The 13,150-nt window shown below is 33.7% G+C and overlaps 1 protein-coding gene across 3 annotated transcripts; it reads right to left on the reverse strand.

Annotated features, from left to right (window-relative positions):
* Positions 1-930: 930 nt before the first annotated feature.
* LOC110184299 (potassium voltage-gated channel protein Shaker-like) lies at positions 931-13,105 on the reverse strand. 3 transcript variants are annotated; one of them, XM_086836781.1, is made up of 4 exons: positions 10,057-10,574; positions 6,522-6,712; positions 5,982-6,326; positions 931-4,151 (listed from the first exon to the last, which is right to left on the reverse strand). In XM_086836781.1, exons 2-3 carry the CDS (start codon positions 6,577-6,579, stop codon positions 5,989-5,991), a joined length of 396 nt encoding a protein of 131 aa, XP_086692907.1. In that variant the 5' UTR covers positions 6,580-6,712; positions 10,057-10,574; the 3' UTR covers positions 931-4,151; positions 5,982-5,988. The 3 variants fall into 3 exon arrangements, with proteins under 3 accessions (XP_086692907.1, XP_020808446.2, XP_020808445.2); XM_020952787.2 differs by lacking the exon at positions 6,522-6,712 and having other exon boundaries at positions 10,057-13,105; XM_020952786.2 differs by lacking the exon at positions 10,057-10,574 and having other exon boundaries at positions 6,522-6,854.
* Positions 13,106-13,150: the final 45 nt, after the last annotated feature.

The raw sequence follows: 13,150 nt of genomic DNA on the forward strand, positions 1-13,150 counted from the left end.
CTAAAAACTAAAATCGGTAAATCCGTAAATCCGCTAATGATATATTATAATATGTAAGGCTAATGGATATGGCCGGGACATTGGCATTGACATATTGACATTGACATTGACATGAGTGCGGCGCACGTACAAAAACATGATGTACTTTCAGAATTTGTAACTTGTTCAACACTTGCTAATCGCCTAATATGTACACGCATATATATGTGTATGTATACATATATATTCCTGATCCGAATCCATATACATTGGCATATATATGCCCGTCTGGGTGAGGGGTGTTTTGTGAGTGTGTGCTAAGCTGGTGTGTCTTGGATTGCATTTAAGGCCAAATCAAGTATACGTAAGAATGTCCTTCGGTTCTAGTTGATTCTCCCTCTCTCTCTGTCTTGCTGTCTCACTGTCTCGCTGTCTCTCTTACCCCCATTATCCCTATATCTCGCTCAATCTCCTTCCCTCTCGCTCTATCGCTCTATCGCTCTATAGCTTTCTTTTTCTTTTTCGCTTTCGTTTGCTGTGTGCGTGTGGACGGTTTTCAAAGCTGTAAATTGATTCGATTTATATTTATATATATATATTTTTTTTATTCATTATCGTTCATAATTTGTTGTCTCCGTTTCGTTTTGTTTCTCTCTTCTTTTTTTTTGTTGGTTGGTTTTCCGCTTTTTTTGGTTTTACACTTTTTTTGTTTTTACATATTTACAGATTGCTTCGGTATAAATATTATCATTTCTTTAAATTCTTCTTAATTACAACAAGCAGCAAATCAATAAAAACAATTGTTATTCAGTCGCATATCTAACAAAAACACATATTTATATATGTACGTGTGTATATATATAAATATCCATATATGTATTGTATGTATATATGCATGCATTTAGCTTAGTTCTCGGCTTGCAATTCTTCTGATCGAATTCTTCGCTCTTTCATCTTCGTTCTTCTCTCTTTATTCTCCATTCTTCGCTCTTTTCCACACACATTCGAATCTGGCGTCTTGTGAGATGTTTCTTCTGTGGTCCAAAGTAATTTTGTGGCTTCTCCACGTGTCTTCGTCCTTGTCTTTTATTTACCTTTCTTTAATTTATTAATTTTTAGTTTTCTTGGGTTTAGCAGGAGAGCAGTAGAAGCAAAGCTTTTGTAGGTAGGATTCTAGGTATAGAGAAATTTAGATATGGCTTCGATCGATCGATTTGCACGCTAACACTCGGCACTATGCTGTGGAAGCAGTTCGTATCTTATATTGTATAGAATTGATATTATCGAATGCGCATGCAAATTGAAATTGATAATTTTGGTTAATCCTCTAACGATTTTCCTAACTCCGTTTTCTTCTAGTATTCTTTTTTGGGATTTGTTGACAAAAGTTTAAAGTGGCTAGAGATTCGAGAAGAGTTCGATTGGTTTTTGGAAATCACAAAAATCAGGAAGACAGCGAATCAAGTTACAACTCATGAATATGATTTCTGTGTATCTGTGTGAGCTCATAGATTCTAAAATGTATCTGTATCTGTATCTGTATCTGTATCTGTATCTGTATCTGTATCTGTATCTGTATCTGTATCTGTATCTGTATCTGTATCTGTATCTGTATCTGTATCTGTATCTGTATCTGTATCTGTATCTGTATCTGTATCTGTATCTGTATCTGTATCTGTATCTGTATCTGTATCTGTATCTGTATCTGTATCTGTATCTGTATCTGTATCTGTATCTGTATCTGTATCTGTATCTGTATCTGTATCTGTATCTGTATCTGTATCTGTATCTGTATCTGTATCTGTATCTGTATCTGTATCTGTATCTGTATCTGTATCTGTATCTGTATCTGTATCTGTATCTGTATCTGTATCTGTATCTGTATCTGTATCTGTATCTGTATCTGTATCTGTATCTGTATCTGTATCTGTATCTGTATCTGTATCTGTATCTGTATCTGTATCTGTATCTGTATCTGTATCTGTATCTGTATCTGTATCTGTATCTGTATCTGTATCTGTATCTGTATCTGTATCTGTATCTGTATCTGTATCTGTATCTGTATCTGTATCTGTATATCTGTGTATCTGTATTCTACGCGTGGAGACAAAAGATGGACACCTACAATTACCTATTCAGAGGGCTATATATTGTATATATCTTTCTAGTTTGAAGGAGACCCCTCTGATCCTCTGAGACGCAAGGAAGACATAACTAAACTAAACTGAAATTCAATATTTAAGCAAAACTACAGTATCTCTGAACTGAAAGTGAATGAAAGCGGGTCCAAGGGTCTCTATAAGAGATTCACATAGCTAGTTCTGGATGAGCCCAGGGAATGGTTTTTCAGGGACTCTCCTACAGCTCTCATATACTATAAATTAGTAAATTTCTTCTAATTATTGATTCATTTCTTTTATTTACCTGGGACATCTTTGTTATTGCTGTGGTAGTTCATTGTTCTTTGTTGTTTTGTGGCTCTGGGTTGTGTCTGTATTTGCTAAGTTTAATTATTGTTTTTGTATCGTTAGCAGCTTTCCTTTTGTTGGTTTTTCTTGGTTTAAGGTTCTCTTTAGTTTAGCTATGATTTTGTTCTTCTTTTTTTTTGGTTTTTTGGTTGGTTTTTTGTTTGGTTTTTTTGCGGTTCTTCCTTGTTGTTGTTGCTCATTATTTTTGTTTTGTTTCGTTTTTTTTTTTTGTGTAGTTTAATATCTTATTTTGTTGTTGTTGTATGTCTATGTCTATTTGTTCAGCTTCAGCTTCTGACTTACTTATTTACAAAATAGCAGTTTTAGTTTAGTTTATGTATATTTAATTATATATGTAAATGTATGTATATATTTAATATATATATATATATTTATTTTTTATTTATATATAATCTTTGTATTACTCATTCTTTAAACTTAACGGCAGTTTTGATGTTTTTAGCATTATCATGTGTGTGTGTGTGTGTGTGTTTGTGTGTGTTGTGTGTATGTTTTTCTTGTGTCAACGAAATATAGAAACAGTGCTTTGATCTGGTTAGAATATCTATCATTTATAAATAATAAATTATAAATGGAAGATCGGACGAGTTAAAATAATGAGTAACTTTAGTCTTAGGCAGGTTTTTAAACTTTTTAAAAGTTTTTAAAAATATTTTAGAATACATATAGTTGAATTTTTGTCTTTTTTTCATTGTTATATGGGTTTACTGGTTCCAAAAGATATATCTCAAGGTCAGAGCACTGTTTTAACGACGATTTGACCATCGTTTTTTACATCTTCTCCTTAGCTTTGCCTTTAGTTATCATTTAGCTTTGTTTCTGTTTTTTTTTTTACTTTGTTACTGTTGTTCAGTTTTTTGTATTTATTTTTTTTGTTTCGTTTTGTTTTTTCTTTTTTTGGTTTAGTTTGGTTTACTAATATTGTGACTAATATTTAATTAATAGAGCATAATTTAAAGTTGAAAACAAAATTAGCAGATATTGTATGTTGTTTGTTTTGTTTGTTTGTTTTTGTCTGGTTTGTTTTTGTTGTTCTTTGTTTTTTTTTCCATTTTGCTAGCTTCTAAAGAAAGGAAGAAACTCCAATTAGATTAGTCTACTAAGATAATTCGATTTTTTGTTTTAGTTTCATTTTTTGTTTGTTTCGTGTGTGTGTGTGTGTGTTTCCTTTTTTGGGTTTATCTGTTATCTGTTTTGTTTTGTTTTGTTTGTTAACGATTGTTAGTTTTTTTTTAATTGCTAAATTTGAACATAGGTATCAAGAAGAGTTTTCTTTCTTTTTTCTTCGAGTGTATGTGGGTGTGTGTGTGGGTGTGTCTGTAGAGTGTGTGAGTGTGTGAGGAGATTACCAGAAGGAAAATGAAAGGAAAAACAAGGAAAATCCCTATAGAAAGCCAGTCCATATTTGACTCCTTACTTTTTTTTTAAGTGTCTACGAATACTCTAATTCAAGCTGAGTGAACTGGCACTGTGTGTGTGTGTTCTTGTATGTGTGTGAGTGTGTGTACATTGCTGTTTAATTTACAACTACGCTGCTTACTGATTATTATTATTATTATTATTATTATTATTATTTAATTGTATTTATTAATAAAATTCTAAATTAGACTGCTTTTGATGACGTTTCTGGCATCCAACGTAGCATTTCACTGCGCAAATTTCGTCCATTTTCCATTTGTTTGACTGTAAAAAATAAAGTTGCAAATAAATGATGTAGAGAGTAGCTTAAATATGCAAAATGTTGCCTTCCAATGGAGTTATTATTTCAAACATGAGAAAGATACAACAATTTATGTAAATAAAATACACAAAGTTCTTAATTATTTTGTTCCTGTTCTTAAAATTAATGCATTTTCGAATAATTTATGCATTTTTTAAACTTTGCCTTCGCCAGAATATATACCATATAAAAATAACGATTTCAAGAATCTTACAAAGGAAAATATTATTTTATTCAGTGATGGAGTCATTTCCGACCCCATAAATCATATATATTCTTGATCAGCATCAACAGGCGAATCTTTCTAGCCATGAAGGAAAGAATAAATTTTTTCGTTAATTTTTTGTAAAATTTTACAAGGGGTTACATCGTTGAATTTGTCAAAATGTGACAAAAAATTTAAATTTTTTACATTTTAAAACTTAATATGCAGATTTGTTAGCCTTATAAAAACTAACACAAAAATGCTTTCCGAATTGAAATAAATACATTTTTGGCTTAGTTATGATATTTTATAAATTGTGATTTACCCAAAAAATAACCATACAAAACTATCTATTTAACTGACCTAGAATAGAAGAATAGAATGCTTTAGGTTTTCTTGAAGATATACCTAGGCTAAACAGGCAATTATATAATATATATAACTGCCAGAGAAACGATTGTTAAATGTAGAGGATCAGTAAGTATCTTTCAACAGTAAGTAACTATGATCATTAAATAACTATGCTCAGTAAATCACTATAATCTGTAAGTAACTATGATCAGTAAGTATCTATGAACATTGAGTAACTATGATCAGTAGTTGACTCTGATCAGTAAGTATCTATGAGCAGTAATAATCTATGATCAGTAAGTAACTATGATACTAAGTATCTACGATCAGTAAGTAACACTAAACAGTAAGTATCTATGGCCAGTGAGTAACTATGATCAGTAAGTCTCTATGACCAGTAAGTATGTATGATCAGTTACTAACTTTGAACACTAATAAACAATGACTTCCAACTTTTGGAACACAACACATATCTAAGACCTGGCTGGTAGAAGCCACTTCGTTCCGGGGATGTTAGAACAAGTTGGGAATCATAAGTACAGATGTGAGAGATTTGTTTTGGAGCAAATTTAAGCTTTTTCAAGGAAACTATGGGGTTCTCCTTCTATCTAATTTTCCTATTATATAAGTCGGAGCATGGCGAATCGGTGGACTATATATATACATATATATAGCTGCCATAGGAACAATAGGGAAATTTTAAGAAAACAAATTTTAAAACTATCAGTTTTCAACAGATTTTCATTAAATTTAAAATATAGCCATCATAACTATAAATTTTGGATTAAATTTTATGAAAATAGGACTACTATATTATATAGCTGCCATACAAACGATCGTTTAAACTAGAGGAGAATGCAAAACGGTGAATGAAATGATGCCAACTTTATGGTTTTTAAACATAAATAGATCGAATTTCAATCTGCAAGGGTATACAAACTTCGACGTGCCGAAGTTAGCGTCCTTATTTTTTAATACTAATACTATCTAATTAAATATTAGCCCAAAGAACATTTCAGCGGTCTAACTGTATTTTGTTAAACAACTATGGCGCCCTACAATGGACGTAGCTTGTGATTGATGAGTTTTCAAACAGTTTTCAAAGTAAAATGTACCCCTGTTTAGTCGTTGAACTTTATAATCTTTCTTTCAACAACATATCACTAGAGAATGCTACCAACTAGCAAGACGAGAAGATTACTCCTGGTACTCACACATTGGCATTGGACATACTCACCTAGTAGTCAGACGTCGGTCTCAATGCTGACGGCCATTGCGTTATTGTGCCTTAACTGTAAACTATTTGTGCTGCGGAGGCCATTTTGGCCCAGCTGCTGCTGCTGCGCCTGCGTCATCTGCTGGCCGTGCGGCGACTGAGACTGCTGCTGCTGCTGCTGCTGCTGTTGCAGTTGGAGCTGCAGCTGGAGCTGCTGCTTCTCAAAGGACTGCTGCGTCCTGAGAAATGGCACCATGTGGCGGCCGGTGTGATCAGTCAGACCTGGCGTGGTTGCATCAATGCCATCATCCAAATCCATGATGTCCGATGACGATTCGGAGAGTGAGGATTTCTTCAAATGTTGACCTAGATTCGGGTTCGTGGATCAGCAGATAAATTAGATTAGAGAAACGGAGGCTACGGGGGAATGGTTGCTAAAGAGATTTCTTTTTTGGGTAGGGATAATAGGGTTGTGGATATATTCTTTTTTTGGTATTTTTTTTTTTTTTGGTTTTTTGAAATCGGGGAATTTTCTTAACCGCTAATAGTAGTAGTAAGTACCTAGTGCACCAGGTAAATATGAACAACTTGTAACGTGGTTGAAATTTTGGCTCTGCATCTCCTCCTGATCCGTTTCGCGGTGATAGAAGTAATTGAAATTACTGACGATAACCGGTACCGGCAGTGCGATTGTCAGCACACCAGCGATCACGCACAAAGAGCCGACAATTTTGCCCCAGAAGCCGACGGGCCTGGATGCATTTTGCATTTTGTTGAATGCATTCGTTTGTTCAATGGCAATAATATTTGTGGTTTCGATTCATGTTTGTCAATTGGTTTTTTGTCATTTTGTCGTTGTGGGTGTTTGTTTGTTGTGTTCGATATCGAATTGGTTTGTATATTTAAATCGATTCGATGTGTGATCCGATCCGATTTTTAAATATGCAAAATTCGTTCAATTGAATTTCATGTGTTTGTTTTTTGGGTTGGTTTTTATAGTTATTTTTATTTTTTTATATATAGTTGTAGGTTTTTTTTTTTTTTTGGTATTGGTATGAAGAAGAACGTAGAAGAAGAACGCAGTATGTAAATCAGGTGGTATAAAAAAAACAAACAAGTAGAAATAAGTTATAAGTTTTGATATATTCGATTATACTATTCTAGATAGCGGCATAGATTTTTGGGTTGCCCGAAGCCCTAGGCTCCAGGGCCCCAAAACTAAAGTGTTAAGTTAAAAACTTGGTAGAAACAAACACAAAATCAGAATTAACGCAAATAAAGAAATATTGAAAAACGTGTCACAACAGATACATATGGGCTACACAAACGAAGCATAGTTTTTGGTTATTTTAATTAAGTAAGTGGATGGCTTGAGGCGTTCGAGTAAGTATCCGTGGGGTTTTTCTTTTTTGGCAGGTGAGGAAAGCATTTATTGTAAACAAAACTCAATTGAAAGCAAAAACTAAAGCTCAACTGGATCTAGGTATAGGTAATAGGTATTAGGTATCGGTTTAGGATTAAGTATAAGTATGGATATTGTTATTGGTATTGTTGTTATTAAGTTGTTGTGGTATTTGGTATTCGTATTAGTATTCGTATGCAAACATCGAAAGCAACTTTGTTGGCGGTAACCGGAAACATGGTTACTGAAATACCAACTGGGTAACTGGTGATAAACTAAACTTAAATCAAAACCAAAGACAGAACCGTTAAATCATGGTCAAAAAACAAGAGATAAAATGAAATTATCGTGATATACTTATACATATATAGTTGATATATATATATATATAGTTATGGGTAGAGATAGCTGGGCTGGTTTTGGCTAACAAAAAACCGAAGCGTACTTATTGCCAAATGGAATAAACAAAATGTGCCGGCGTTTGGCGTCGTCGCTGTTAAACTTGACACGAAATGAATAATACATAGAGAGATGTGTTCATTTTTTTGTTGTTTTTCTTTTTCTCTTGAAAAAACCAAAGCAAATCGAGCCGAGCTCAACCGATGCGAGGCCGATGCCGTTGCCAGTGTTGGGTAACGTTGTTTCAGTTAACGGTAATCGATTAACGGTCATCGGCCTTCGGTCATCGGGTTGCAAAGACATCCGCTTCGAATACTGCTTCGGCACACACACAACACTGACACAGCGGTTTTGGGGCGGAGGTTGGAGGGAGACACATAGCAAGAGCCACATATCCTTCGTCTTCGTCTTCTTTTGATTCCTTTTTTTGTTGTTTCTTCCGTTTCATCTTCGTCTTCAGGATCTTCTCTGATATTTCTTCTTCTTTGGCGGCTGGCAGTTCCTCATCGCTGGATCGTCTGTGCCGGTTGTCTGACTGACTGACTGCCTTTTGAACTGACTGTACTTTGGATGCATGTCTGATCATGACTGTACTTTGTTTATATGTATATGTGTTCTTGTTTTCGTCTGTCTGTGTGTGTTTTCCATTCTTTTACTTTTGAATCTCTTTTTTTTTTGTTTTTTTTTTATGTGCTAGGATGATAATGGTGGATGGTGGATAATGAATGCGATTTGACTGACAAAACTGCTTGGCAATAATCGTACTCAATGTTGCCTTACAGCGTTTGTATTTTGCGATCGATCGTTGTGTGTGTAGGAGTTTTTTTAGTATATGGTATTCATAATATAGAGATTAGGTATAGTTAAGCGATTTGTAATTAGGCAAAGAGTAATTGCTGATATAATGCTCATTCGAGTACTCGAGTCAAGGAACGAAATCAAAATCAAAGCGAGAGAAAAAACGTGTTCAAAGTGAGTAGAAAAGCCAAAAAACGTTTCGATTTAACACTTGGTTTTGTGTGTTAGCATTCCTCAGAGTGTAGGTGTGTATGTGTGTTTGTGTTTGTTTATGTGAGTGTGAGGAGGTGGGGTGGATTTTCTTTTTTTTTGTTTGTTTTTTTTTTTTTTTTTGGTGGGGTGTTTAAGGTATTAGTATATAGTTTAGGTATAGGTAGCAAGTAAGAGTTGTATTTATGCAAATGTGCTAAGCGTGCGCCCTTGTGTTTTGTATATATATTTTTTTTGCTTTTGCGATTTTTGTTTTTTCTTTTGCTTTTAAAATTGGGGATTTGCTTTGCGTTTGCGTTTTGCGTTTGCTTTGTTTTTGTATTTGCTTTGCTTAGCTTTTGCTTAGATTTTGGTTTTTTACTTGTATTTCTTTTTGTTTTTGCTTTTGGGTTTTTATTTTATTTTTTTTGGTAATTTTGTTTTGTATGCTTAAATTTGCTGGCAGATTGCGCTTGACGCGATCTGATTCTGGTACTGTCGCGATCTCAATATCAAATATCGTTTTTAAGTTCGATTTCGATTGGATACAGCAACTGATTGCACATGCACCGGAATCGGGAAGCACAGGGAAACGGGACTTAGGAGCAGAAGCAGGAGCCGCGCAGCCTCAGAGACTCATACTGAGGGCTGCTATAGTTCTTCCTAGTTGTTCTTGTTCTTTGTTGTTCTAGTTCATGTTCTCTGGTCGCAGATGTTGCAGAATGTTGCCGCTGCTGCTGCTGCTGCTGCATAGCTTATTGAATATTATATTTTTTTTTTCTGTATTTTTTAGCAGTAATGAATATAGCGATAACGGTACGGGATAACGGATAACGATATAGCAGGATAGCGCAGGAGCGTCGGCTCAGCAGGCGAAGCGTTTCTTACAGTTTTTATACATTCGGCGCAGGGGGCAGGGAGAACGGAAGCAAAAAAGTTTACAAAATATTCCATGTACGATTATCAATATCATTTAATATATATTTATACGTAAATCGAGAGATATATATATATAAAGATTTATATATATATATAAATGGACTAGGACAAAATCAAAATGGAGGCATACGCAAAACGAAAAAAGGAATACGACGAATAGACAAAAGTTGAAGAGAGTTTCAAAACAAAAGGATAGACAGAGAGCTTGGAAAACAACCGACTGGGGTCATAATATATATATATTTTATATATATAATATATATATATATTTTGTAAAAATGGATTTTGTCAACGAGTTGGACTTGGGTCTGGGGGGGGCGGTTTCAGGTGGGAGAAACTGGAGACTCTTTTGGGTATTGTCACACTCACCGTTAACGTTGGTTTCTAGCATCACTTGGACTGCCATTTGCCGGACTTGACCTGTTTTGAACTTCAACTTTCCAAGATATTCAGTAAGTTGCATTGCGCATGGATTTGTTTTATATATATATTCTTTTTTTTCTATGTTTTTTATGATTTCTTTTCACTGTACTTGGTTGTGGTGTGTGTTCTCTTTTTTCGAGGGAGTGAAAAAGGGGTGTTGGTTTAAGCTACGCTAGGAATGTCTGCGATGGAATGTGCTACTGTCATGGCATTTTCATATATATAAAATGTTTATACATACGTATATCGTATATATATATAGTTGTATTAAAAAATATACGGGCAAGTGATAGGGGTATGTGAGTGAGGGACTTGTTGTCTGTCTGCGTGTGTTTCAATAAGGAGAAAGGCCACTTCCCTCTCCCACTTAGATATATATTTATAGTAGTATATATGGGGAACTAGAGTCTAGGCTTACGATATAACCAAGGATATATAAGATCTAAAACTAATGGTTAATGGTTGATGGTTAAAAGCCATCCCCTTGATAAGAAATCTACCCAAAAATTACTTAGTTCAAGAAAAACAAACACAAAGCAAGGATAACTACCAGCTAATCTAAGTAAATCGGGAAAGGATATAGGGGATGTATAAAGGTTCTGGTTCTGGATAGATTTACAGCTAGAGAATTGCTCGAATTTCGAACTCGAATTCGAATGTCGTTTAATTGGTTTAATACTTTCTTCGAAATTAATTAATTTTATTTTTGTATTTTATTTTTATTGAATAACGATTATAAAACATTTCATTTTTAATCTTAACAACATTTTCCATTTTCTTTTTTGGTTTTTCGTTTTTGGTTTTTTTTGTTTTACTTCTTATTTCTTTTCATTTTTATTTGTGGTTTTTTTTCATGGGCTTTAATATGCGTGTGAGTTTCGGTTTTTTGTAATATCTTATTAGGCGTAATACTAAATGTTGTTCTATGGAGATTATTGCGTTCTGTTATTCGCATTCGAATCTTTGTATTATCTGTGATCGGTTTTATATATCGTTTCTGTTAGGTATTGTTCTTTTTTGGTTCTATATATATAAATAAATATATATATATATATATTTCAATGTTATTGTTGGTTGCTGCTGTTTGTCATTGGAAAGTACTGGGTTTCGGTTTTTCCAAAAATTGAAAGTTCGATTTGATTCGATTCAGTTCTGTCCGGTCCCGTCCGGTTCGGTTGTGTTGTGTGTTGTGTGTGTGTGTCTTGGAACTTCTAACTAAACCTAAACTTATTTCTTGGTAGGTTGAATCAAGGCCAAATTAGAATTTAAAAATCAATTAATTAATTAATAAATGTTACCGTTCTTTGTTACTTATTTTTTGTAATTTTCTTTTTTGTTTTTTCTTTTTAAGTGTACTTTTCTTTGGTTTTTTTTCTTTCTTTTTTTTGTTAAATCTCTATTTGCAGTCTTTGTCCTTAATAGAAATTTGTTAATTTTTGGTTTGTTTTTTTGAAGCATTGAGAAGATTTTGAAAGAGTTTCGTTTGGTTTATGTTTTGATTTTCTCGTAAATAGCATTTATGGTAATTTTATTCATTTTGGAAAATGTCCTTTTATGCTTTACGTACGTGTGAGTGTGTGATAAGTTTTTTTTTCATTAGGTTTTGCAATTAAATTTAATGGAAAACTTGAAAGGATTGTTTTTGGTTTTCGTTTTTTGTTTTAAAAATTGAGGAGAAGTCGAGTGTTTGTTGTTGTTTAGTTAGTTTGTTGTTGTTGTTGCGAATTATAAGTAGTATTTTATATTGGAAAATAATTATGAGTTAATTAGTTTGGATTGAGTTTCTCCATTGAGTTACACCTTGGTTATCATAACTTAGTTCTTGATTTACAACGATATGTTTGCTTCTTCGTCTCGATCATCCTGACTCTGAGTGCCTTCCATACTTATTAGAGCACAAGTTAGTATTCATCATTTTTGCATTATTCATTCATCGATTTCGATTTCGTTTTTGGTTTTGTTTTATAAGTTTTTCTTTTAATGCTGTTTTAGCTTTTGGGGGTTAGAGTGAGCTAGACTAGAGTTGATTTCGAGTAGCGTAGAGTTTTGAGTAGAGAGCATAGTTGAAGCATAAAACTAATACAAAAAAAATTAGGAGAATATGTATGGGTTGTGTGTCTAATTGGTTAGATCGATCGATTGATTGACTGATTGAGTGACTCAACTGCTGATATGCCAAGTTAATAAATACTTTTGATCAAAACAAAATGGATTGATTATATACAATTCGAGTTTTGCCCATCGATAGGTTTTCTATGTATGTATTTATATAGCGATATTATTATTACTATTACTTTTGCCATATCTTTACGATCTTTGGATTTCTTGAGCGTCAGAGCTAATACGATTTAACAGTACGAACTAAGGATACAGAACTAGCTTTTCTCTTTGCTGTTTAACGAGCTCCTTACGGACTCTCTCCGATTCCAGTTCGACTCGTCTAACTACGGATCTATACCAAAATACAAATACAAAATATCTATATATATATATATATATAGATATGTATGGAATTGAACTGAAAAAAGGAGGGGCGGAATGAGACGGATAAGTCGAAAATGCGTATATGCAGTATTTTTTACTATTTACAAGGCGTCACTGGTACAGTGTGCGAAATAAAAAAACGCTTCAACACTTTTCTCAAATTTATTTTTACTTGTCTGCGATATCGCTTCTTTATTGTTGGATCAGATCGGATCGGATCGGATTGGATTTGATCAGGATCAGCTTATATATTGGGGCTTAAGCTTCACCTGTTTTGTGGTGTCGTCATTGCGTCATCACATACAAACTTGGTAGTTTTTTGTTCTTTTTTTGGTATTTCGCTTTGCTGTCTTTGTAATACCAGGAATACCTGGTATTAATGGTATTAATGGTATTTCTGCTACTTTGTTTTGTAGTGGTATTTCTGATATTTTTGTGGCATTTGTGGTATTTCTGGTATTAGTTTACGCTTAGTCTGCGATTAGCTAGCTTGTAATTCGCACATGTCTAAATATATACTACACGCTATATATATACATATACATATATATGTATA

The sequence above is a fragment of the Drosophila serrata genome, unplaced genomic scaffold, assembly GCF_035046125.1.
Source record: "Drosophila serrata isolate PLE 108 unplaced genomic scaffold, ASM3504612v1 contig_293, whole genome shotgun sequence".
NCBI lineage: Eukaryota > Metazoa > Arthropoda > Insecta > Diptera > Drosophilidae > Drosophila > Drosophila serrata.